General features: G+C 36.7%; 1 protein-coding gene and 1 long non-coding RNA gene across 3 annotated transcripts in view; one reads left to right on the top strand and one right to left on the bottom strand.

Moving 5' to 3' along the window:
* The window catches only part of CC2D2B (coiled-coil and C2 domain containing 2B), a 170,277-nt gene that overhangs the window by 119,881 nt on the left and 24,042 nt on the right, over window positions 1–26,354 (top strand). The window contains 7 exon segments of the mRNA XM_054660392.2: window positions 34–237; window positions 4,929–5,021; window positions 8,049–8,140; window positions 9,205–9,375; window positions 11,870–11,990; window positions 12,744–12,853; window positions 20,822–20,918. Coding sequence (XP_054516367.1) covers window positions 34–237; window positions 4,929–5,021; window positions 8,049–8,140; window positions 9,205–9,375; window positions 11,870–11,990; window positions 12,744–12,853; window positions 20,822–20,918 — 888 coding nt within the window.
* The window catches only part of LOC104008264 (uncharacterized), a 170,331-nt gene that overhangs the window by 60,450 nt on the left and 83,527 nt on the right, over window positions 1–26,354 (bottom strand). The window lies entirely within an intron of this gene.

A 26,354-nucleotide genomic window follows, 5' to 3' on the forward strand; every position in this document is an offset into this window, starting at 1 on the left:
TAATATTTTAACTAAAGACTTTGCATTTTACAGTACATGAGACTTAAGGGGCAGGATATTCCAAAGTATTTTCGTCTTGAACAGTTGCAAGATGAATTTAACTTCGTTTCTGAAGAGGAAATGGCAAAGAGTAAACGTTTCCAGCTATTGCAACTTAGAAATGCAGGTCAATTAGATAATTTCCTTCTACAGCAAATGCCCCTCCATGATACAGAGATTCCAGATTTAGTCTTCCAGGTATTTGGTTTCTATTTGAATATGGCTTATTGTATGATAAAGTTAACGTTTTGCTGCTTTAACCCTATCTTAATTTATTTCTTTTTTTTTAAGCTAATAATCTGTAGACAGATTTCCTCCCTTCTCTTTAGGCATTAAAAATATACGTATCTCCCAAATTCCAGAAATTCTTCAGCTTGACTTAACGATTTAGTGTTGTCCAAACAGTCTATTCAGTATTCAGCAGCCAAAATCCTTTAGGCATATTCTAAATTTATGTAACTATTATATTTTTGTTATCATAAAATGTATCACCAATTTAAAAGCGGCTTTGGGAGTAAGGGGGAGAGACACTACCACAGTAAACTTAAACATTAATTATAAGGCCCATCTCAATGTTAGAATCTTTAAAATATTTCTAAAAGAAAACAAAAGCTGAGATGCACAATAGGTTCTCACTAGCTGGTGCCAGCCAGGTCTAGCACACTATCAAATAAGGCTAGCTTTTCATATTAGTTGCTTTAAGTTTGCTACTTGGTGAGATTTGGATATGGATCAAATATTAGATAATATTGGAGAATTGCTTGTGGTGCTTACGGCATTGTGGTTATGTAGAAGCATGTCCTTAGTCTTTGGAGATTCATGCTGAAGTATTAATCTAGAGATGCTTAAAGTGTCATCATGACTGTAATTGAGAATATGTTAGCCAAAAATAAAATAAATAAAAACAGATAAAACAAATATGATAAAATATTAATTATTTAATCAATGGGGTAGAGATATGGATTTTAAAATTTCTTTTTTTCAGCCAGGTGCAGTGACTCCTCATGCCTGTAATCTCGGCACTCTGGGGAGCTGAGGCAGAAGGATAGTTTGAGTCCAGGAGTTTGAGACCAACCTGGGCAAAATAGTGAGACCTCATCTCTACAAAAAAATAAACAAAATTAGCTGGGCATGGTGGAGCACACCTGTAGTGCCAGCTACTTGGAGGCTGAGGTGGGAGGATCACTTGAGGTCAAGGCTACAGTGAGCTGAGCTCCTGCCACTGCACTCCAGTCTGGGTGACAGAGTGAGACCCTGTCTTTAAAAAAAAAAAAATTACACACACACCCACATACACATGTGTGTGTATATATATTTCTACTTTTCTATATGTTTGAAAATTCGAAAAAATTTTAAACAAAAATAAATAGCATCTAATATACCAGTAAAAACCCACTAAAAATGTAATTTAACAAATATATCACTTGTAAGAGCAATAAAGACTGTAAGATACATAGGAATATATTTGACAAAAGTTATGCAAAAACTCAACAGATAACATTTTGAAATATTTTTGAATGATATACAAAAGAATCTGAGTAAATGTTCATTGATAGGAAGAGTCAACATTGTAAACTGCCAATTCTACCCATATTAAACTGTAAATATAGAAATGCAATTCCCAACCAAAGAAATAGAATAGACTTATTATGCATATGTGGAAATTTTATATTTGACAGCATTGTCATTACAAATTGTTGCGGGAAGTCAGGGACCCCGAACGGAGGGACCAGCTGAAGCCATGGCAGAAGAACATAAATTGTGAAGATTTCATGGACATTTATTAGTTCCCCAAACTAATACTTTTATAATTTCTTACACCTGTCTTTACTGCAATCTCTTAACATAAATTGTGAAGATTTCATGGACACTTATCACTTCCCCAATCAATATTCTTGTGATTTCCTATGCCTGTCTTTACTTTAATCTCTTAATCCTGTCATCTTCATAAGCTGAGGATGAATGTCACCCTAGGACCCTGTGATGATTGTGTTAACTGCACAAATTGTTTAAACAATATGAAATCTGGGCACCTTGAAAAAAGAACAGGATAACAGCAATGTTCAGGGAACAAGGGAGATAACCATTAGGTCTGGCTGCCTGAGAGCCAGGCAGAACAGAGCCATATTTCTCTTCTTTCAAAAGCAAATAGGAGAAATATCACTGAATTCTTTTTCTCAGCAAGGAACAGCCCTGAGAAAGAGAATGTGTGCCTAGGGGTAGGCTTCTAAAATGGCCGCTCTAGGGACGTCTGTCTTTTACGGTTGTGGATACAGGATGAAATAAGCCCCAGTCTCCCGTAGCGCTCCCAGGCTTATTAGGACAAGGAAATTCCCGCCTAATAAATTTTGGTCAGACCGGTTGTCTGCTCTCAAACCCTGTCTCCTGATAAGATGTTATCAATGACAATGCGTGCCCAAAACTTCATTAGCAATTTTAATTTCGCCCCGGTCCTGTAATCTCATCCTGCCTCCATTTGCCTTGTGATATTTTATTACCTTGTGAAGCATGTGATCTCTGTGACCCACACCCTATTCGTACACTCCCTCCCCTTTTGAAAATCACTAATAAAAACTTGCTGGATTTACGGCTCGGGGGGCATCACGGAACCTGCCAACATGTGATGTCTCCCCCAGACATCCAGCTTTAAAATTTCTCTCTTTTGTACTCTTTCCCTTTATTTCTCAGACCGGCCGACACTTAGGGAAATAGAAAAGAACCTACGTGAAATAACGTTGAATTATTGGGGGCGGGTTCCCCTGATAATTCAACGTGGGCTCTTTTCTATTTCCCTAAGCGTTGGCTGGTCTGAGAAATAAAGGGAAAGAGTACAAAAGAGAGAAACTTTAAAGCTGGGCATCACGGAACCTGCTGACATGTGATGTCTCCCCCAAACACCCAGCTTTAAAATTTCTCTCTTTTGTACTCTTTCCCTTTATTTCTCAGACTGGCCAACACTTAGGGAAATAGAAAAGAACCCATGTTGAATTATCGGGGGTGGGTTCCCCTGATAACAAATCAGTTGGAAAAGAATGAAGGATGCATTAACTGGTTCTGGAATTGTTATTCATACATGTGGAAAGAAATAAAATTAGATTCAGACGTCAGAAAAGAAATAAATACCATGTGTAGTGAAGATTACTTGTGAAAAGCAAAACTTGAAATGGGCATTTCAATTTTGGGATACAAAGGTATTTCTTAAATAAGACACGAAAAGTATAAATTATAAAGAAGAAGATTAATTAGTTTTTCTTTGAGATGGAGTCTCACTTTGTCGCACAGGCTGGAGTGCAATGGCGTGATCTCGGCTTAGTGCAACCTCCACCTCCTGGGTTCAAGTGATTCTCGTTCCTCAGCCTCTGTAGTAGCTGGGGCTACAGGTGTGTGCCATCACGCCTGGCTAATTTTTGTATTTTTAGTAGAGACAGGGTTTTGTCATGTTGCCCAGACTGGTCTTGAACTCCTAACTTTAAGTGATCTGCCGGCCTCGGCCTCCCACAGTGTTAGGATTACAGGCATGAGCCACAGTGCCTGGCCAGATTAATAAATTTTATAACATTAAAATTAAAAACCTACAGATTAGAAAAGTTATTCCCAACATATATAAAATTAAAATATTAATATCCAGAGTATTGTGTTAACTCCTAAAACTTAATACTTTAAAAGTAAATAAAGTGATATGAGGCCGGGTATGGTGGCTCACGCCTGTAATCCCAGCCCTTTGGGAGGCTGAGGTGGGCAGATCACAAGGTCAGGGCTTCAAGACCAGCCTGACCAACATGGTGAGACCCTCGTCTCTACTAAAAATACAAAAATTAGCCAGGTGTGGCGGCACACACCTGTAATCCCAGCTACTTGGGAGGCTGAGGCAGGAGAATCACTTGAACCCAGGAAGCAGAGGTTGCAGTGAACTGAGATCGTGCCACTGTACTCCAGCCTGGGTGACAGAGTGAGACTCTGTCGCAAAAAAACAATGTAAATAACGTGATATGAAATGGCAATATAATATTTTGTTAAATAAAAGTTGTTACTTGCAAAAGAATTAATTTCAGGATTTCTTATGGATAATTAGAAGGACAAGTAACTTACCTTCAGATAATAAGCATGCGTTGTTTCATGGCTGAAGATTCTAAAGTATTTACTTCATTATTTTTGTATAGTCTTTAATAATATCTATAATATAAAATCATTTCCAAGTGCATTGGGGATATATAATACGGAAAATGCATAAATAACAAATGCAAATTTACTTTATTTAGATGAAGCATCCTGACAATCTTATACTGACTATATATGTAATATTAAAATTATTTATTATAGTCAACACACATTAACTACTTAGTATATGCCAGGCACTTTACAGATATTATTTCAATTAAGTCTCACAAACAATCTTGTGACAGAGGTATTATTATTATTATTGAAGAGGAAAGTGGGGTCTGGAGCAGTTAATCAACTTTTCCAAACCACACAGTTAGTAAATGCCAGGGCCAACTTGAACCTAGGACTGTCTGCTTCCACTGCCCATGCTCTTAACCACTTATTTTGTTTTTAGTGATACAGGGCAAATGCATACATGAAGAATCTTTTCTCAATCCTCTTCACTTTTTAAAAAAATCATTTTCTCAGTCACAAATCTTGTTCTTAATCATTACTCTAATTTAAAAGATGAATGGACTTCAATCTAGACCCAAACAGAATATAGTTAGAAACTGGTTTTTAGCCTATCCTCAGTGGGAGAATCTAAAAGAAATGTTTTCTTCTGTCAGTCTCAGAATGTTTCCAGTGTCTTACACATGGACTGAAGTGACTAGTGATATTTATTGCAATGTGTCATATGTGAACTCTTTGTTACATTCAAGAAGTGAAACTAACAATTCTGTATTTAGGAGTATGAAAGTCAGAAAGAGAAGGAGGTATCCATTTCAGATGTAAATTCTATTACAGCACAAAGGATTAATTCTGCCAATTTTCTGAAAAAGGTAACAACACAGTATTATCAATATATTTGCCTTTGTTTTTGTGAAAACTGGTCTGCTAGATCCATGGTATTATAGTCCTTCCAGAGAGTCAGATGGACGAATCCACTCACTCGTCACCTCTTTCAGATCACTGAGGAGTTTTCTGTTCTTTTCAGACCTCTTTTTGAGAGTTAGGTTACTTCATTGACAGTGAACTCATTATTAAAGCACATCCCAACCTCTTCTGTTTAAACATAAATTTTAAAGACTTCCCATCTCTTCTTTGACTCTAAAAGTTCACCTTGAGAGATACCCCAGCATTTTGCCAGAACTCATATTTACTGGTGCCTCATGATGTCAAGGACTATAGCAATTCAGGAGATGAAGGGATAAAGAAGCTACCAGAGGCACACAGACAGTATTAGAAAAATAGATATGCTTTGAAACAAAGCCAAATAGTGAATATTTACAAAACACTCTAGCAGAGTCTTAACCAGGTTTGAGTGGAATCCTTCACTGGATTTCATGCCTGATTTCTATCAACCCCTCATCATGCCACTAGACTTAGAAGCTTAGTGCAGGGGCGACATCTACAGATCCTTAGTGCCTAGCATAGTATCTTACACTGAGAAAATGCTGATAAATGTTTGAGAAATTAATGAATTAAAGGATGGGAGTTGAGGTGGTTTCTACAACTCCTACAAAAGTAGACTCTTACCCACCTACATCTTCTTTGCTGTAGAGCACCAGTGCAGCCTTGCAGGGTAATTTGAAAAGAAGCAAGGAAAGCTATGGAAAGATCTAAGAGATACATTCCAGATCCCTCATGGGGACAGGTGAGAGGCAACCATGTATAGCTAGTAGAGCCCCAGGCAGGTGTCTGAAGACCTGTTCTTACTACTCTGTGTGTCACTGGCAAGTAACCAAATCACTGAGTCCCACTTTATTTTTTACAAAAACAGACAATATTAATGCTTGCTTTGCTTTACATCCAATGTGAGGGGCAAATGAGATCAAACCACAAGTATTCTTCTAGTTCGTACACCATGACTGTGAGATGGAATGTGGACCGCTGTAGCTCTCCCAGGCATGAGACAGCCCCCTTTATCACTGGCAGCTGTTTTTCCCACTCATCCCCTGCCTCTCTTACTTCTTTACTAGCTTGCTGTATGTTTTAAGTTGGGATGTGCTTTAATAGTGAGTTTGTGGTCTCGGGAAATAAAGAAGTGTTCTTGCTTATAAGAAAAGAGAACACATATCCTCCTTATCCTGTTTCTTCTTTTTTGTGTAAGGAGAAGCCCAGGAGGGAGGGTAGCAGAGGGTTAGGAAGGATGTAAGAGAGCAAGTATCTGAGTATGCTTGAACTTCATACAGGAATCCCGGAAAGGCACTTTCCAAACATTTTGTGTTTAGATTTTAACTCCTTGTGAAGACTTCTTTGCTGAGGACAGTTTAAAACTACAGGTTTGAAAAATAAAATAAAATGAAACTACAGGTTTGGTAGTTTCATGGGATAATTACTATAATCAAAGATACTGGAAAAGTTTGCTTCTGGAGGCCTATTACGGCCATAGGTACCTAAATCCTTCTATGAGAGGAACTCATGGAACTGTGAGTTATGTGCATTACATTTCCTGCTGTGTTACTGGAGTCAGTGATGGCTGAGGCCAGGATTACAGCAGTACAGAATGAGGTCCCAGTAGTCTCAAATATTACTAAAGTTTTTACTGAAACGTTTTCTCTAAGAGGGTAGCACATCTCTTCAATCTGTCCATTTCATTAATTTATTCAAGAAATATTTATTGAGCACCTATTATAATCCCTGAGCTCCTTGAGTATATATTCTATAAGTCAGATAATTGGAAACACATTATTAGTATGTTACAGAGTGAAAGGTGCTATGAAAAATAAAGTAGGAAGAGAGAACAGGAGTTCTGGGTGGAGGGGAGGGGTTGGGGTGAGTAAGGGCACAATTTTAAATAGAAGTGGTCAAAGAATCCGGTAAGAAGGTAACATTTCTGCAAAAGACCTAAAGGAGACAAGGAAGCTAGCCATGGAAGTTTAGGGAAAGAATATTCTAGGCTGATGGAACCCAGCGTAGAAAACTCGGCGTAGAAGCACACCTGGCCCGTGGGAGGAACAGCCAGGAGCTCAGCCTGCATCGTGCCAAGGGAAAGTGGGAGAAGAGAGAGAGTGGCCAGTGAAGGGGCCACCGGGGTCTTGTTCACCTTCAAGGGAAACAATTTGTTGTCCGTGTGGCAGGATAATTTTTAGGAGTTATGTTTTTCCCATTCATCTCTCACCACTCCATTTCCCTACCCGCTTCAAGAAGACAACTAGGGTCTCGATTACATTGTCTCCAGAATGATCTTTGACAGGACAGAAAGCAGAAAATTGCCTCCAGACATGCTTCTGCCTGGCTTCATATCTGAAAAACTAAAGACAGGGTAAGAGGAGAAAGGGAAGGATTTCCTCAGACTAAAAAGGAGATGTTCAGAGTCCTTGGAGGAACTAAGATCTGTGGGTTCTCCAAGTAGGAAGAGGGAGATGGCTTCCTTCAAGCACTGACTTTCTTGCCAGGCTGCCAGAATGAGGTCTTAAAGTCAGAATAGGATTGACTCGAAGGAAATACAGAAATGGGATCAAAATTCCTTGGGTTTGTAGATCAAGACTCATATCCATTACTAGTGGCTATTGTAGAAGTGGATTCACAGGGCAATTGTCTCCTTTGGTGAAAACTAGTTCTGGCCACATACACTGTGAGTTAGATGAAAAAAATAAGAGAGCAAAGAGTTTAGGATGAGATGAACTGGATGTAGAAAGACAAAAAAAAGTGGAAATAAACTAGCTTTGGTGTGACAGTGTCAAAGTTGGAAATTACTTTAATAATGGCAGCAAACAGAAGAGTATTTTCACTTGTCTAATCTCCTACTCCATTCATTGCCTGCAAAAATTAGGAGTAAAATATACTGGCACCGGTAGCATTGTAAATACTTAACCTTAAAATATAAACAATACATTTTTTATTAAATTCTAAACTTTTTTTAGGTGAGAAGGTTGATAATGAAGAGAATTGTTAAAATTAGCAAATGTAACTTGTCAGATATTGTGAATGATTATGAAGAAATTGTATCTACAAGGTAATTGCTAAAAACTATTAAGTATGAAATATAAACCTTTAAGATAATATCTTTAAAATCCTCTAAGTTCTCTATTTTTATTTTAATTAAGCCATATGTCAAAAGATGTGGTTTCAGATCATAACATGAAATATAATGATTTAAAATATTTGGTCAATTTAAAGTTGCATTTTGGGATCTCTACATGATATATTTTCAATTATATAGTATTTGGGGGCAGTTTTTTGCCCTCTCCTTAGACAGGTTTCAGGGCAAGAAAGAAAAATAAAAGAAACACCTTTGTCCCAAATTAGTTTTGCCATAAGATTTCCTGTCCTGAGACTGCTATAGGAAAAGTTGTTGCTGCTAGCACCATGCTAAGCCTGTAATCACCCCTTTGCAAAACAGAGAATCCTCAGCTGTACAAAGGTACTGAGATCCACAGGCAGCAGTTGGGGGAGCGTTTGCTGAAGTAACTCAATTCTCATACTGTCCTATCTGTGAACTAAGGGTAGGAACAGGGCTGTCTCTGGGAAAACTCCCTGGAGGCCACATGCAGACTCCTGGAATGATCAGTAAGGTTTTAACGGGTTTAGGATGCTGAACTCTATTGTGTTTTACTTTTCAGTCCTTGAGGGGAAAATGAGTGTGACCATAAAACTATAATTCTATGGATTTGTGTTGCCTGGGTTGGCGGCATATATAACTAATTCTAGTTTCAGAGCCATGGATAAAATGTTAATATTCAGGCACTTTCAAGAGAATGATTCCTGAACAATGAATAATCTTCCAAAAGATCATCAGGTTTCATGGCTTTACCTCTCCATGTCCACGTATCTGTTTGGACCATGTACCCAAGGGGCAAGGAGCAATCACAGTCTCTCTCAACATGAAGGAACATAGCATCTCTTCCTTCCTATGCTAAGAAAAATATTTCTCCTTGAGTTTAAGACAATTCTGTCTCCCCTCCATAATGCAGAGAATATGGTTTAGAATAATGGTCTCATTTCAATTACTCAAAAGACTGTTATCTTTTAAAACCAAGAAAACGTAAATGAGGCTAATGATCATTTTTTACCCGTTAGCCAATTGACAGATGCAGTTTGTAAGTTTGTTGAACCACGGAGAAAGTTAAAACCTCAGAGGAAAGAAAGGAAAAAAGTCACAGCGCAGGCGATCTCTGACGGAGATATTAAGATTCTTGTCCGAATAGTGAGGGCCTATAATATTCCTACCAGAAAAACAACAATTAATGGGTAAGGCAATATGCCCCAATTTTTAGAGTTGCAAAAGGTCTATTTTAAGTGTGAGAATTCTCCATGCTGTTCTATTTGTAAACCTTTGCACTTTGTTAATGCTCCATATACATAAAATGAATGAAAATTGAAATCTTCATTTGCATAGTCATACCTACTGTCAATGCCATGTATTAAGAGTTTTCTGAGGTTCGAGATTCCCAGAGTAACTTTAACATGTATATTTTGAGGGTATTGGCTGCATGCTCACCTTCTCATACTGTATCAAGTAAATTCCTTTGTCTCTATTCCCTGTTGTGAAAATTCTGAAGCTTCTGCTGCCAACTGCCCTATTCCATGCCACTGACTCTCTCAGTACTGGAAGCAGAAAGGTGGAGAAAATGCCCCAGGAAAGCTGTGAAGCAAATGTGGAATGGTGTGTAAAATCAGAATTGCTACAGTTACACCCTGCTCTGTTTTAGACCTGTTATTTTTAGGTAACATCTACAAATTGTATGTGCCCCATTGGGTTTTATTTGTGTTTTGGGGGCAGAGGATACATGGGGCCAGAGTGGACATCACTAGTGGGTGGGCAAAGTACAGCATCATGAATATTAAGTGCCCACGTGTATTTAGTGTATCCTGGATATTTAGTGTCTCATATATGTAGTGTCAGTATGATTTATATATTACTAATATTTATACCCAAATGCCTTAAGAATGTTAGGCATTCCCCTCTGTCTGTGTTCAATACATGTGTCCTGCTTGCTTACATTTATGCCTACCACAGCTCATGAATTCTTCCTATGAAAAACAAATGCTTTGCTTACTGGCTACTAATCTATAGTTAACATCTCTTAAAGGTTTTGCCAGTGTCTTACAAATTACAGCCTTGTTCATCTAAAAGAATTAAGTATGCTCAAAACAAATGCATATTTCAAAGACTGTTTTGTGAAATAAAGACATATAAAATCACCACCATTTTCTATAAGCATCATGCTGCTAAAAAAAAAAAAAGGAATATTGTAACACCAAAAAAGTAGGAGGGATATATTCTTAAAGTATAACTTGTCATATATATATAGAAAGAGTGTGTATATATATAGAGTGTATATATATAGAGAGAGAGAATATATATAGAGTGTATATATAAAGAGTGTATATATATATAGAGAGAGAGAGAGTGTGTGTATATATATATATAGAGAGAGAGAGAATGTGTATTTGTGTGTATATATATATATAGTACAGTCCAGCCCTACGGGGCTTAGCAGGGATTCTCCCTGTGTGCAGAGACGAGAGATAGTAAGAAATAAAGACACAAGACAAAGAGATAAAGAGAAAACCGCTGGGCTCAGGGGACCACTACCACCAAGATGCGGAGACCGGTGGTGGCCTCGAATGGCTGGGCGCACTGATATTCATTGCATACAAGAAAGGGGGCAGGGTAAGGAGGGTGAGTCGTCCAAGTGATTATAAGGTCAAGCAAGTCACCTGATCATGGGACAGGGGGCCCTTCCTTTTTAGGTAGCCAAAGCAGACAGGGAAGGCAGCATACATCAGTGTTTTCTTCTATGCACTTGTAAGAAAGATCAAAGACTTTAAGACTTTCACTATTTCTTCTACCGCTATCTTCTAAGAACTTCAAAGAGGAACCAGGAGTACGGGAGGAACATGAAAGTGGACAAGGAGCGTGACCATTGAAGCACAGTGCCACAGGGAGGGGTTTAGGCCTCCGGATGACTGCAGGCAGGCCTGGATAATATCCAGCCTTCCACAAGAAGCTGGTAGAGCAGAGTGTTCCCTGACTCCTCCAAGGAAAGGAGACTCCTTTCACGGTCTGCTAAGTAACGGGTGCCTTCCCAGGCACTGGCGTTACCGCTTGACCAAGGAGCCCTCAAGCGGCCCTTATGCGGGTGTGACAGAGGGCTCACCTCTTCCTTTCTAGGTCACTTCTCACAATGTCCCTTCAGCATCTGACCCTATACCCGCCGGTTATTCCTTGGTTATATTAGTAATACAAAAAGAGTAATATTAAAAGCTAATGATTAATAATGTTTATACTAATGACTGATAATGTCCATGATCATCTCTATATCTAATCTGTATTATAACTATTCTTATTTTAACTATTTTCCTTATTACACTGCAACAGTTTGTGCCTTCAGTCTCTTGCCTCGGCACCTGGGTAATCCTCCACCCACAATATATATTTTAATTGACATCCATCGTGAATAACTTGCCTTTTCTTCCCCTTTTTCTGAATACCTGTGAATATTTTATCATAGACGAGATCTAATCCATAGTTCAATATTTAGGAGTTGCGCTTCCAGAGTAGTAATTATCAAATGTTTAGCTGTAACCACACATGATAAGACAATTCAAAGCAAACTCAGTAAGAACCAGAGAAACTGACTTATATATCTTCATAAGCACAGGAAAAACCCACCCACTCCTACCAAAACTAATATTAAAACTAATTAAGGTGTATGTCTCTCTATTGTTTTTCCTGAAGAGCCTTGGATATGCCTACTTGTTCGAAATCATCTATATCTTGCCTCAGACATAGAGAAACAATCAAATCAGTAGCCTCAGATGAGACCTTACATGAGATAAGTATTTAACACTTCTATAAAGTATAATATTGATTATGTTTGTTCTGAATTACAATTGACTCTTAATTCATCTCTCCATCTATATTTTCTTTGGCTTCCAGTTTATTTTCCATGACACAGTAAAGGTGGCCTTTATAAAATGTAATTCTAACTATTTCATTCCCTGCTCTCAGGGTCTATATGATAAGGTATAAGCTCCTTAAAATGGCTACAAAATCTTCAGGCATCTGGCCCATGCCTACAATCAGCCTCATCTCTTTCTATCCCATAGGCATATCATGCTACTCCTTGTTCTACGAGGCCTCTGCTAGTTGTTTCCTTTGCCTGGAATGGCCTCGACGCATATCCATGTTATTGTCCAAAGGAACTACGACTTAAAGTTTCAAAGCACACGCTCAAGCAATGTTTTCTCCATGATGCTCTCCTTATTGTCACCCCCAAAAGTTAATCATTCCTTTTCCTGAATAATTTTCATACCTTAAAGATGTTTCTCTTATTTCTCACATTTCATTGCACTTGTTTGTTTACCTGTATATTTTCCCCTGATAGACTTTAAAATCCTTAAGAGAAAGTTCTGTTTATCTTTAGATCCTAGAAAAGTACCTGATATAGAATAGACCCAGTAGATGTTTATTCAATAAATAAATAAATAATGGTCATTTGAAAAACTAGAAAACTTAAGCCATACATTTGCCAAGTAATTTCCTAGGCCTCTACCTTTATCGACTATATACAGTATTTCAAAATCTAGTCAATGTTTATTATGTGTTTCAGGATACTGTACATCCATTCGTGGAAGTTTCTTTCCAGCACACTGTATACAAAACCAATACAGCAAGTGGATCTCATCCATGCTGGAATGAAGAAATTAAAGTAGATTTTGTGTAAGTTGGAGTTCATTTTTCCATAGCTCCTAAAAAAAGAGCAATAATAAAATTATTTTCTTGAGCCACTTATTGAAAATAATTATTGAAATAGGCTTTATTTAAGCTTTTAAATTTTGAAATATTTCATGCACATAAACTAATACATAATGTATACTATATAGCATAATATATAATCTATATGTATATATAAACATAAGTTCTAAAGAAAAGTAATAAAATGAATATCTATGTATTTACCATCCAGCTTAAAAACATGTAATATTACCAACACCTTAGAAGGCCCTTTGTGCCATTACCTAACGTCATCTTCTTTCTTTCTCCCCAGAGGTAATAACCATGAATTTGTGTTTATCATTCTTTCTCTCCTGTATGACTTTACTTCATAGGTATTCATCCCTAAGTATGTATTATTTACTTATGTATGTTTTCAACTTTATATAAATTGAGTTATATTTGTTTATTCTTCTGTAATCTTGTTTCTTTACTTATTTTGAACGATTCATCCATGTTCATGCTTGTAGCTGTTTGCTGTGGCCTAAATGTGCTCCCCAGAATTCATGTGTTGAAAACTTAACTCCCAATGTTGGGAAGTGAGGCCTAATGGGAGGTGTTTGAGGCCATGAGAGCTCCACCCTTATGAATAGATTAATGTCATTATAAAAAGGGCTTGCAGTGTGGGTTCACTTTCTTCTACTCTTCCGCCATGTGAGGACACAGCATTTGTCTCCTTTTTCCCTTCCACCTTCCACTATGTGAAGACACAGCAAGAAGGCCCTCACTAGACACCAGATGCTGACGTCTTGATTTTGAACTTTGCAGCCTCCATAATTGTAGGAAATAAATTTCTGTTCTTTATAAATTACCTAGTCTCAGATACTCTGTTATGGCAGCACAAAATGAACTAAGACATTGTTATTTTTTTATTTTTACTTCTATATTGTATTCTGTTGTATAAAAATGCCATAATTTATTTATACTTTCTTCTGTTGATGAACATTGGTCTTTTTTCTAATTTTTGCCATTACAAGCAATATTGCTTTGAACATTCTTGTACTTGTCTTCTGGAGCACATGTGCAAGAGTTTCTTTTTAAGACAGTGGCTCTCAGACCTTTTTATGTATTCAAATCATCTAGACAGCTTTTTTTTTTAATTAGGACAGGATCTCACTCTGTTGCCCAGGCTGAAGTGCAGTTGTATAATCATAGCTCACTGCCTCAAACTCCTGGGCTTAAGTGATTCTCCTGCCTCAGCCTCCCAAGTAGCCGAGACTACAGGAATGTACCACCACACCCAGCTAATTTATTTTTATTTTTGTAGCACTAGGGTCTCACTATGTTGCCCAGGCTGGTGTCAAACTCCTGGGCTCAAATGATCCTCCTGCCTGGCCTCCCAGAGTGCTGGGATTACAGGCATGAGCCACCACACCTGGCCTGCTTCTTAAAACACAGATTGGTAAGCCCACTTCTGTAGTTTCTAATTCAGTAGGTCTGGGGTAGGGTCTGATAATTCCATCTTTAGCAAGTTCCCGGTGGTTCTAATGCTACTAGTCACGTGACACTTTGAGAACCTGTTTTCTAGGATATGTGTTCAAAAGTGGAATTGCTAGGTTGTAGCTGAAGTCAGCTTCAACTTTACTGGACAATGCCAAACTCTTTTCTAAAGTGATTATATCAATATACACTCCCAATGGCAGTATATACAATTTCCTTTTGTGCCATGTCTTCATAATATTTTGTGTTTTAAAAATTATTTTTCTCAATATGGTGGATCTAAAATTATATTCTCATTGTGGTTTAATTTATAATTTCTTTTTAAAGAGGCAGTTTTTTTTCAATTTTTTTTAAATTAAGAGACTTTATTTTTAGAGCAATTTTAGGCTCACAAGAAAATTGGATGGGAAGTACAGAGTTCCCACAAACGCCCTCACCACAGCACACACACAGCTCCCTCAGCATCAACATCTGCTTTGTGTGATATTTGTTACAATCAATGAGCCAACATTGATACATCATTATCAACCATAGTCCATATTTAACGTTAGGGTTTACTCTTGGTGTTGTACATTCTATAGGTTTTGACAAATGTACAGTGACATGTATCTACCATTATAGTATCACACAGAATGGTTACACTCCCCTAAACATCCTGTGTGCTCTGTCTATTCATCCCTCCCTCCCCCTGGAACCTTGCCAACCACTGATCTTTTTACTGCCTTCGCAGTTTTGCCTTTTAAAGAATGTCATTGTGTACATCAAGGTTCTCCAGAGAAACAGAAACAATAGGATGTAGACAGAGAGAGAGAGAGAGAGAGAATTTTATTTTAAGGAATTGGATCACATGATTGTGGAGGCTGGCAAGTCCACAATGTGCAGGGTAGGATGGCAAGCTGGAGACTTGGGAAAGAGTTGCAGTTTAAGTCTGAAGGAAATCTGCTGGCAGAATTCCCTCTTCCACAGGGGAGGTCAGTCTTTTGTCTATTAAGGCCTTCAACTGATTGGATAAGGTCCACCCTTATTATGGAGGGTGATCTGCTTTACTCAAAGTCAACTGGCTTAAACTGTACCTAAAAAATACCTTCAGAGGCCAGGTGCAGTGGCTCACATCTGTAATCCCAGCACTTTGGGAGGTCGAGGCGGGTGGATCACTAGAGGTCAAGAGTTTGAGACCAGCCTGGCCAAGATGGTGAGCTGTGCTGGTGGATGCCTGTAATCCCAGCTACTTGGGAGGCTGAGGCAGGAGAATCGCTTGAACTCAGGAGGAGGAGGTTGCAGTGAACAGAGATCGCGCCACTGCACTCCAGCCTGGGCGACAGAAGGAGACTCCGTCTCAAAGAAAAAAACAAAAAACAAACAAAAAAACCTTCAGAGAAACATCTAGAATAATGTTTGACCAAATATCTAGAAACTGTGGCTCAGCCCAGTTGACACATAAAATTAGCCATCATAGTCATATAGTTGGAATCATACAGTATGGAGCCATTTCAGATTGGCTTTCTTCCATGAAAAACATGCCTGTCAAGTTTTCTCCATGTCTTTTTACAGCTTGATTGCTTACTTCTTTTTACCCCTGCATAATATTCTATTATATGGATGTATCACAGTTTACTTATTTATCCACATTGAGCTTCTTTCCATAGGTTCATTGGTCATTGGTATTTTCTTTTCTGTGAAATGACCTTTCATTACTTTTGTCTATTTTTCTTTTTTTTTTCTTTTTGGAAATTATTTTATTTCTTCCATGATGATTTAGAGGGACTATCTTCAAACCAGTACAAATATTTCATAAATAATATCTGACTGTTTTCTAACCAATTGAGTAATTTGTTGCACAATAAGCCACCTCACATCTAAGCAAGAAATACATTAAATTTGACTAGTAAAGACATTATATAATGCATTAGGACACAATTAAAATTTGCTTTAAATATTTATTTGAGAGAGAGGACACCACACTTCTTCTCAATGAAGAGAAACATTTTTACAGTCCAGAGGTCTTTTTTTTTTTTTTTTAACACCAATTATGCCATGACTTTATAGGGAGTAGGTTCCAGCATCTCAGGCTCCTTCCCATTGGGTCTCACAAAGGGTGCTTCTCTGGGTGAAGCAGGCTGGCGCTTCAGTTGAACCCAGGTACCTTTCTCTCTGGCTTCTTTTTCTGATCATTTTCCTTCACGTGTTTCGGGAAGCTATCTCAGCTCTTAGAGCGCTTATGTGCTCAATACACACATTAATTCTCTTGGCAAGAATCTTGCCCTTCTTTGTTTACAACAATGCCAACAGCATGTTGGGTAACATTGTAGACTCTTCCAGTTTTGCCATGGTAACACCTGTGGGCATTCCTTTTTAAACAATATCCATTCTCTTGATGTCTACAATATCACCTTTCTTATAGATTCGCATATACATGGCCAAAGGAACAACTCCATGTTTTCTAAAAGGCCTAGAGAACATACATCAGGTGCCTTTCTTCTTTTCCTTTGCGTTCATCATTTTGGCGAATTACTGGAAGATGGCTGCTCCAGCCGAAAGGATACTTTTCTCTATTTTTCTATTGTTTTGTCTGTCTTTATTTATTTATAATAAATAAATAAAATGTATTTATATATTTATCTTTGAGGCGGAGTCTTGCTCTGTCGCCCAGGCTGGAGTGCAGTGGCACGATCTGGGCTCACTGCAAGCTCTGCCTCCCAGGTTCGAACCATTCTCCTGCCTCAGCCTCCCGAGTAGCTGGGACTACAGGTGCCTGCCACCATGCCCAGCTAATTTATTTGTATTTTTGATAGAGACAGGGTTTCACCATGTTAGTCAGGATGGTATTGATCTCCTGACCTCATGATCCTCCCACCTTGGCCTCCCAAAGTGCTGGGATTACAGGTGTGAGCCACCGTGCCCGGCCTGTCTTTATTTTTTTTAAAGCAATTCTCTATATATTATGGATACCAGCCCTTTGTCAGTTATATGTGTTAAAACTATCTTTCCCTAATGGCTTGACTTTTCATTTTCTTTATGATGCATTTTGATGAAAAGAAGTTTTAAACTGTACCAGTCCTTTCCTTTATGGTATGTCCTTTTAAAAAAATCTTCTTTAATAAATAGTGGTCTTCCTTTACTTTCCTTACTTTAGAACATATGTCAACTTGCATTAAAATTTTAGACCATTGCATTTTCTGAAGAATGAGTGAGGATATCTTTTTCAATAATATTCCTGTATATAAAAGTATTTTTAATTAAAATAGTTAATAAATCAGATTTTTAAATCCAAAAAGAAATATACACCTATGTTCCTGCTTGCTACCAAGAAGGAATAAAACAGATATAGACTAGAATAATCCTTTATGTGGTGTTTAGGAACACACACATACACACACACACAGACCCAGTAAAATGGATCTAATTCCATTGCCACTTCTTTTAGTATTGCTATGCTTTACTGCTGGGTATAAATTTCTCTCATGAGCAGGTATGTGTAGCTATTAAACATCTAAACATTTTTTCAAATAATATGTTTCTTTTTATTTTGAAAGGTGGGAAAATTGACTTCTTATTCATACACATAGAGCAGGATTGTCGTGGATTAGCCATCATTTTATATTTTTTTATAATTTATTTTCTATAATTTCCTACGAATATTTTATATTTCATGTTTTCATCGTTTATATGATTTTATAGGATTTCTATGCTTTATCTGAAGCCTATGTTAATATATAACCCCACTAACAAAGGCTAAAGGAACTCAGAAGAACCGACATAATCACTTGCATATATGTGATGACATCTTGGAGGCTATATAAACATTCACATCCCAGCCACCCCTTCTGAAAGTGAAAGGCTTCAGATCCTAAACAGGATTTGCAAGGAAAGGGAGACCCTGTTTATGCCATTATTTCAAATTAGGGGTAGAGGAACTATAAGGAAGCATACCTTAGAATTTTGTTAGCTTAGATACTATGGAACTTCTGCTATTAGCAGAAATCAAATTTGTTCTTCCAGATTCAACATAGGCTCAATTATATTTTCAGAGTCGTTGGCCAGAGTTCCTAAACAGATATTCTTGTTATTTGGCTGCCTGTCTGAATCTTGTACCTCTCACTTTGCCTTGTTTTCTAACACTTGCTTTCTTGAACTATTTATTCTTTGTGTGTGAAGGAAATTATTGACTTAAAGGGAAATCTGTTATATAATATTGTATAATATCAAGTTAAATAATTAACATATAAAATGTATTTGTTTGAAAAGTTTGTAAATGTAAAATGTGTGGTCATGTGTGTTTGCAAATATTTGGAATATTAATGTAGACATTAGAGTTAGAAGAAATATACTGTATTAAATAAATTTAGGAGAACATAAAACAGTCAATAAGATACATAAACTTATAAGTGAACTAATGAGAAGACTTGGGAGTGTTTACATCCTTGCAATTATAGCAGTGAAATAGGCCAAGAACAATGTGGAGTACAACCAAGTGGATCAGAGGCTTTGGATAAGGCAAAACCATCCAGCTACTACTTTTTGTTGCCTCTGATACAAGACCCCAACTCCCCTCTTCTTGTGACATTTTAGTGAATAAAAACCACAAGCAAATGGATAAGTAGTCATAATAAATAATATTTATAAGTAATAAATAATATTAAATAATTAGCTCCATGAGCCCTTTCTGGAGGAAGAATTATGGTAACATCTGAAGAACATTTTAACAGAATACAGAATGCAAAATAATGCAGAAGGACTTAAGTGATGTCAGGAATATACTAAGTTAACAAGCTAAAAAATGTTGTAAGGATGACAGTTGTCCTTTCTCCTGCTAGCGCAATGTTGTAAATAAATATTGCCTTCCCCGCCCTTTCTTAGATTCTGGCAACATGAAAGGAAATCCTTGAGGAACAAAGTAGGGGAGTCAGCTAGTTATTTTATCACTAGGAAATATAAGGAAACTTCCACTTAAAATTGTTCTCTAAACTCAACTAGCATTTTTCAATCATCATTGCTTGTAGGCTTCAGAAAGTTAGAGAAGCTGTTGAAGATCCTTTGAAATAGTGGTTGCTTCCTTAAGCAACAAGATTCAACAAGTAATGTCAGTGGCAGCTGCATAATGAAAAGACCTGGTCTTTGGAGTTTGTTAGAACCGGGTCCAGCCAAGTGTGGTGGTACAACCTGTAGGCCCAGCTACTCGAGAAGCTGAGGTAGGAGGATCACTTGAGCCCAGGAGTTCAAGATCAGCCTGGGAAAGATAGACCCTGTCTCAAAAAAAAAAAAAAAAATATATATATATATATATATATATATATATATATATATATATATATGTGTGTGTGTATATATATATATGTGTGTGTGTGTGTGTATACATATATATATATATATATAGAAATAAACTAAATAAAAATATTAAAAAGAAGAAAAGCTATGTCCAGATCAGGCTCTGTGATTTGCTGGTGGCATTACCTTGAGTAAGTTATTTAACTTCTGTGAGCTTCAGTTTCTCTGTGTAAAGTAACCTATTGTACAGGATTGAGATTTCCATTACTGTTAAATGTTTGATGGAGATTCAGTGCACAAACTGGAGCTGAGAGTGAAAGTTCATTGCTCATGATATACACTACCCTTTCAACTACCTCCAAAATGTACCTAATCAAGAATGCCATCAGCAGACAGCTTGCAAAATTAAATGCACTCCATTATCCCAGTTTCTGCTTGGAGAAAATTAACATGGGAAAGAGAATAATTTCTGTTATTTATTTATGTATTTATTTATTTTGAGATGGAGTTCTGCTCTTGTTACCCAGGCTGGAGTGCAGTGGCGTGATCTCGACTCACTGCAACCTCCGCCTCCTGGGTTCAAGCGATTCTCCTGCCTCAGCCTCCTGAGTAGCTGGGATTACAACCGCCTGCCACCAGGCCCGGCTAATTGTGTGTGTGTGTGTGTGTGTGTGTGTGTGTGTGTGTATTTTTAGTAGAGACAGGGTTTCGCCATGGTAGCCAGGCTTGCCTCGAACTCCTGACCTCAGGTGATCCACCCGCCTCGGCCTCCCAAAGTGCTGGGATTACAGGCGTGAGCCACCGTGCCGGGCCGTAAATTCTGTATTTAAAGTCATATCTATTAACTGGGAATAAAAGAGCATTTTATCTCTATGTGTCAACTAGCAGAAACTAGCAGAATTTAAGATAGTTGAAAAATCTAGACAATACTCCAAAGAATCTTTGCAATTGATAGCTATAGTGAAAGCCTTTCTGTTCAACACTTAAACATTTTTATTTTTCATCTTAAGAGACATGTAAATTACAAAGCACATGCTGGCTCTAATGAAAGGTAGCAGCCAGTCTTCAGAACATAGAGCTTTTTCTTAGTTTATACTTCATAAAAGAAAACAACACAGGTAATTTTATAGTTCTTTATGAATAGTGCTCTTAGGAAATAAGTCGATTTTGAGAAAATTAAGCATTTGAATATGTTTTTCTTATTTGCAGCTCACCAGGACATGATTATAGCTTCTCAAGCTTATCTAAAATAAAAGATAACATATATATCAACATTTTTGATGAAATGATGACTGAAAAACATGAGGTAAAGTAGAATAATTACAATAGCCAATGCTGAAATAATTCTAAGGTCAAACTGAATGAAGTCTACTAACATGTTTGTAAATATGCTTTTAGATGCAATGTCTACATCCAACATTTTCTTGAAAGGATTTGAGGCAATTTGCAATAAAATCAGACATATAACAAGTCAGTTCAAAAATAACAGAGATCATAAACCACATACAGGAGGAGGAGGAATAAATATATCAAGAACTTGGGAGAAGTAGGTTTCTGCAATTGAACATTACAATTAAATGTGAGCTTCCTGTAGCCAATACAGAAATATAAACAGAAATAGGTTACATATATCTCATTATCTGATCAAAGAAAATATACCACTCCTGCAAAAGAGATCAAATTATTCCTAAGGCTAAAACTCAGTTCTACTTAATCTAATTTCTAAAATTACTGTCATCCTCATAGATGTGTAAAAGTTCCTAGCACAATGCCCAGCACCCTAGCAAGCTCCAAAATAAACGTTAGTTTCCTCACTATTGAACTTGCTACTAAAAATATAAAGATGCATACCCATAGTATCTACTCTTTTAAGGTATGTAGATTAAATGCTTTAATAGAAACGTTTTCCAAATTCTATGGCAATGCTACTGAAGGAGCAATTAATTCTACCTGGAGGGCCTGGGGATCCATGTCAGAGAAGTTGAACAAGACCTTGAAGAGTAAGTTTCAGGAACGAGCCTTCTGTAAAAAACACTGCAAATCGTAATGGCTATGTTTTCCAACCCAGTTTTCCAGGAGATACAACACACATTCTTATTAAAGAAACTTTAAATCAACCATGATAAATGCTGAAGGTAAAATATTGAGCAATAATTTGGTGATAGCTTTTCTCCAAGGAGTTAAACTGAGTAGTGTTTTGATGATCGAAATTGGTAACGGGTAAAGCTTAGAAAACCCAAAAGAATGTCTAACAAATTTTTTCTCTCAAAAGTGAATTATCTCAAAGACTAATTTGATCAGAATTGAATAGCAGTTGATTAACAACTGAACCCTTGAAAGTGCTTTGCATTGTTATTAGAGTGAGATTGTTGTTATTGGAATGAGATCCACATGCTTTAGGTATCAGACTTGTTTGTGACAATATTGGCATGCTCTTTAAAAAAGGAAAGGGCCTTGCATTCTTGTCCTCCTCTCATGGACAAGGTTTTAGGGTAGCTATGGGCCAAAACATTCCATTGTCTTCTAAATGACTAGAGCCAGGCTGAGCCCCGAGATAGCCACACAATTGAAAGAAGGTTTTAAGTTATCACTGAACATTATTTTGTCTAGAAATGTTTCATTTTTCCTCTTTTTTTCTCTGTGCCCCTCCTGTATATTTTCTTCCTGCTATCAACTGTTTTCTTACTTCCCACAGATCTCCCTTTCTTCAGTTATGTATTAGCAGAAAGCTGAAGAATTGGAACTCTTACAGACACGTAGCCTATTTCTAACGCTTGGCATGAAAGAAATGGACTGAACTGCCTTTGGAACTGGCAGAGCAAGCCCCATGCATACTCCAGATTTAAAACTTAGGTTAACTGAAACTCTAACAAAAATCCCAGTAGCCACAGAAAGACCTTAAACTAACCCAAAACTCAGATATTGGTTTAAATACTTTTTTAAAAAAAATAGTTATTTTCAAGATTTTAAAATTTATTAGCATATAAATTTTCAGCATAGTCTCATAATTTTTGACTTGCTATTATCTACTCTCATCTGGTTTCTAACTTTATCCAACCATGTCTTTCAATTTTTTAAAAAATTATTTAATTTGGAAGATGTTTGCCTATTCTTTAAAGAACCAACTACTGAAATTGTTTTTACTTTTCACTTTTTTGGTTTTCTAATTCATTTATTTCCACTTGTATTTTAATTATTTTTTTCTCCCTATTCCTCCAGGACTACAATTTTTGTACTTACTTTGGCCAAATGTATTGAATGCCTAGTTTGTTTGATCTCTTGCCTTCTCATGAATAATAGAAACATTCTGAGACTATAAATTTATCTCGGTAAACATCTTAGGCTATGTATTTTATATTTAGTGACTTATTTTTTATTTTATATATGTAATATATACATAGAATTTATATAATATATATACATAACATTTCTTGCTTGATATATATATATATATATATATATATATATATATATATATATATATATATAACATTTTCTTGCTTGGCCTAACAGTCTTCTAATACTGTATCTTCGCATTTTCAAATGTTTGAAAGGCTTTTGTGTAAACTTTTGATTTTAAATTTCAGTTTTATTACCTTGTGGAAGTCATGCTGTACCTTTGAGCCTTTAGTCCATGGTTCATTTAGTCAAGCCACTGTCCCAACTCTATGACTGCTAATTAACATACAAAGATGTTTCTCCTGATGACAAGATAAGGGACCCCATTGGACAAGCTATGTTGCTCACAAAGAAATTATCTTCCAGGACAAAGATGAAGGGGTTCCTTTGATTTACAAGGGATTGAGAGACTAAATACACAGATATCTGAGTTTTATTTATATGAGTTATTTAAAGAGATGGTCCAATCATAGCAGCACCTCTTCCACCATTTAACCATCAGAGTGCCTGGCCCTGCTTCAACTTACACCAGGATATGCAGACTCACCACATACACATTATAGCTCCAGATATTAAGTCTTCTTTTTATTACTTGATACATACAGTTCCCATACTAATAGATTCCTTAAAGGTTGCTTCATATATAATTCATATTGTTGATCTTAAAATTCTTTCATTGCTTCTCAGAGAGGATGCATAAGGAACTAATTTTACATACTTTTTATTTTTATTTGACTTTGAAGTTCAGGGGTACACATGCAAGTTTGTTATACAGGTAAACTTGTGTCACAGGGGTTTGTTGTACAGATTATTTCATCACCCAGGTATTAAGCCTAGTATCCATTAGCTATTTTTCCTGATCCTTTCCCACCTCCCACCCTCCACACTCCAATAGGCCCCAGTGTGTGTTATCCCTCTCTATGTGTCCATGTGTTCTCATCGTTTAGCTCCCACTTATAAGTGAGAGCATGTGGTATTTGGTTTTCTTTTCCTGTGTTAGTTTGCTAAGGATAATGGCCTCCAGCTCCATCCATGTAGGGAACTAATTCTAAAGTGAACCTTGATAGAGCTATAATCAATAGCCTAAGGCAAGGTAGACCTAAGAAGTCTCCAGCATCCCTGGGACTTAGGATGGAAAGATTAATGCAGTTGAGAGCACATCAGTCAGAATTCCAAGGACTTGATTCCTACAAAGCTACCTAAGTGTGCCTATTACCTTTTAGACTAGAGCAGCACAGTCCATCTTGCTCAGCTCTGTTGTTGCTGGTTAGCCTCTGGATTTAAAAGACACTTCTCATATTGTCTGGTAAGTGGATGGGGTAACTTCTTAAGTGCAAAAAGTTGGAAGGGCTCCTAATGTCCAAAGCAGTGGTTATTAACTAAAGGCAGGAATCAGGGTTTTAGCAGCTTTTTTCAAACTTCAGCTATTTTCTTTCACTTTTCCTAGATTCTCTGGCCTTTGGTTGATGAAATGAAAAATATAAGTGGCCAAAAGTGGAGTAGATCATAGGGTGCTGCCAATGGGAGGGGTGGTGGTGGTAGTGAATGCCAATCCCTTTTATGCCTAATCCCTGCTTCTCCCTACTATGAATACTTCCTCTAATTTTGGAAATAGTGTTATTGAGGAATGATTAGCATGCAATAATCTGCACATATTTAAAGTGTATAATTTGACATTTTGATATATGTATATACCAATGAAACTGGCATCACAATTAAGATAATAAACATATCCATTACCCTCAAAAGTATCCCCCTGCTCTGTTGGCCTATCTACCTCCTGCCCACAACCAGTGATTTGTGTTCTGTCACTATCATTTCTATTTTCTAGAATTTTATCGAAAATGGAATCCTATGGTATGTGTTCTTTTTTTTTTTTTTTGGTTTTGCTTCTTTTACTCAGAAAAATTATTTTCAGATTCATTCATGTTGTAGTTTTATCAAATAGTTCATTTCTTTTTATTATATAGCAGTATTCCATTGATAAACATGCATTTCATTGCTTGTTTATATATTCACCTGTTGATGGACATTTAGGTTGTTTTCATTTTTTGACTATTATAAATAAAGCTGCTATGAACATTTGTGTAAAGTCCTTTTATAGACAAATGCTTTCATTTCTCTTAGTAAATAAAAATAGCTGGATATGATGGTAAATGAATAAGAAACTGCTAAACTGTTTTCCAAAGTGATTGTACCACTTTTTATGCCCACCAATAATGTAGGAGACTTCCAGTTCTTTCACTTTCTTACAAACACTTGGTCAAACTTTTAAACTTTAGCCACTCTAATAGTTGTGTGGTGGTTTCTCATTGTAGCTCTAATTTGCATTTCCTAATGACTAATGGTGTTAGGCACCCTTCCATGTAAATATTTATTTGCCATTTATATATCTTTTTTGGTGAGGTGTCTGTTCAAGTCTTTTGTCTATTTTTAAAATTGGGTTATTTTCTTATTGAATTTTGGGAGTTCTTTGTATTCAAGTCTTTTGTCAGATACATGATTTGCAGATATTTTCTCCCAATATGTAGTTTATCTTTTTATTTTCTTAGCAGTGTGTTTTGAAGAGCAAGGTTTTTAATTTCGATGAAGTCAAACTTATCAACTTGCTTTTGATGTCATGTTTTTTAGCTCTGTATTTTGCAACTCTGTTTCTAGGTTCATACATGTTAGATATGTATTACATATTACATACATATTTCTTTTTGATGAATAGATTCCTGTATCAGTATAAAATATCTCTCTTTATTCCTGATTATATTTCTTGTTTTTAAATATGGTTTGACGGTTATAAATATAGTGACTTGGCTTTCTTTTCATTAGTGTTTGTATAACATATCTTTTTATTTTCTTTTAAGCTGTGTCTTTATATTTAACATGGGTTTACTCTAGACAGCATACAGTTGAGTCTTGCTTTTTAATCCACTCTGACAATCTCTGCCTTTGAATGTATGAGCATTTACATTTTGTATAATTATTAACCTGGCTGTGTACCATCTTCCTATTTATTTTCTGCTTATCCCAACTATTCTGTATTCTTTTTTCCTGCCTTCTTTTGGATTGATGGAATACTTTTATGATTTCATTTTATCTCCACTATTGGCTTATTAGCTATAATTGTTTGTTTTCTTAACTGTTGCTCTCAGGTTTACAATATTCTCTTTAATTTGCCACAGACTATCTGTACATAATACAGTACCACTTCACATTTAGTGTAAGAGCAGGATACTATAATATAATGCCTCCATTTCCCCTTCCTTGCATTGTGCTAGTGTTGTCATACATTCTACTTTACACAAGTCATAAACTCCACAACAGATAATTTTCTCTCAGACTATTATTT

The sequence above is a fragment of the Pan troglodytes genome, chromosome 8 (assembly GCF_028858775.2).
Source record: "Pan troglodytes isolate AG18354 chromosome 8, NHGRI_mPanTro3-v2.0_pri, whole genome shotgun sequence".
NCBI lineage: Eukaryota > Metazoa > Chordata > Mammalia > Primates > Hominidae > Pan > Pan troglodytes.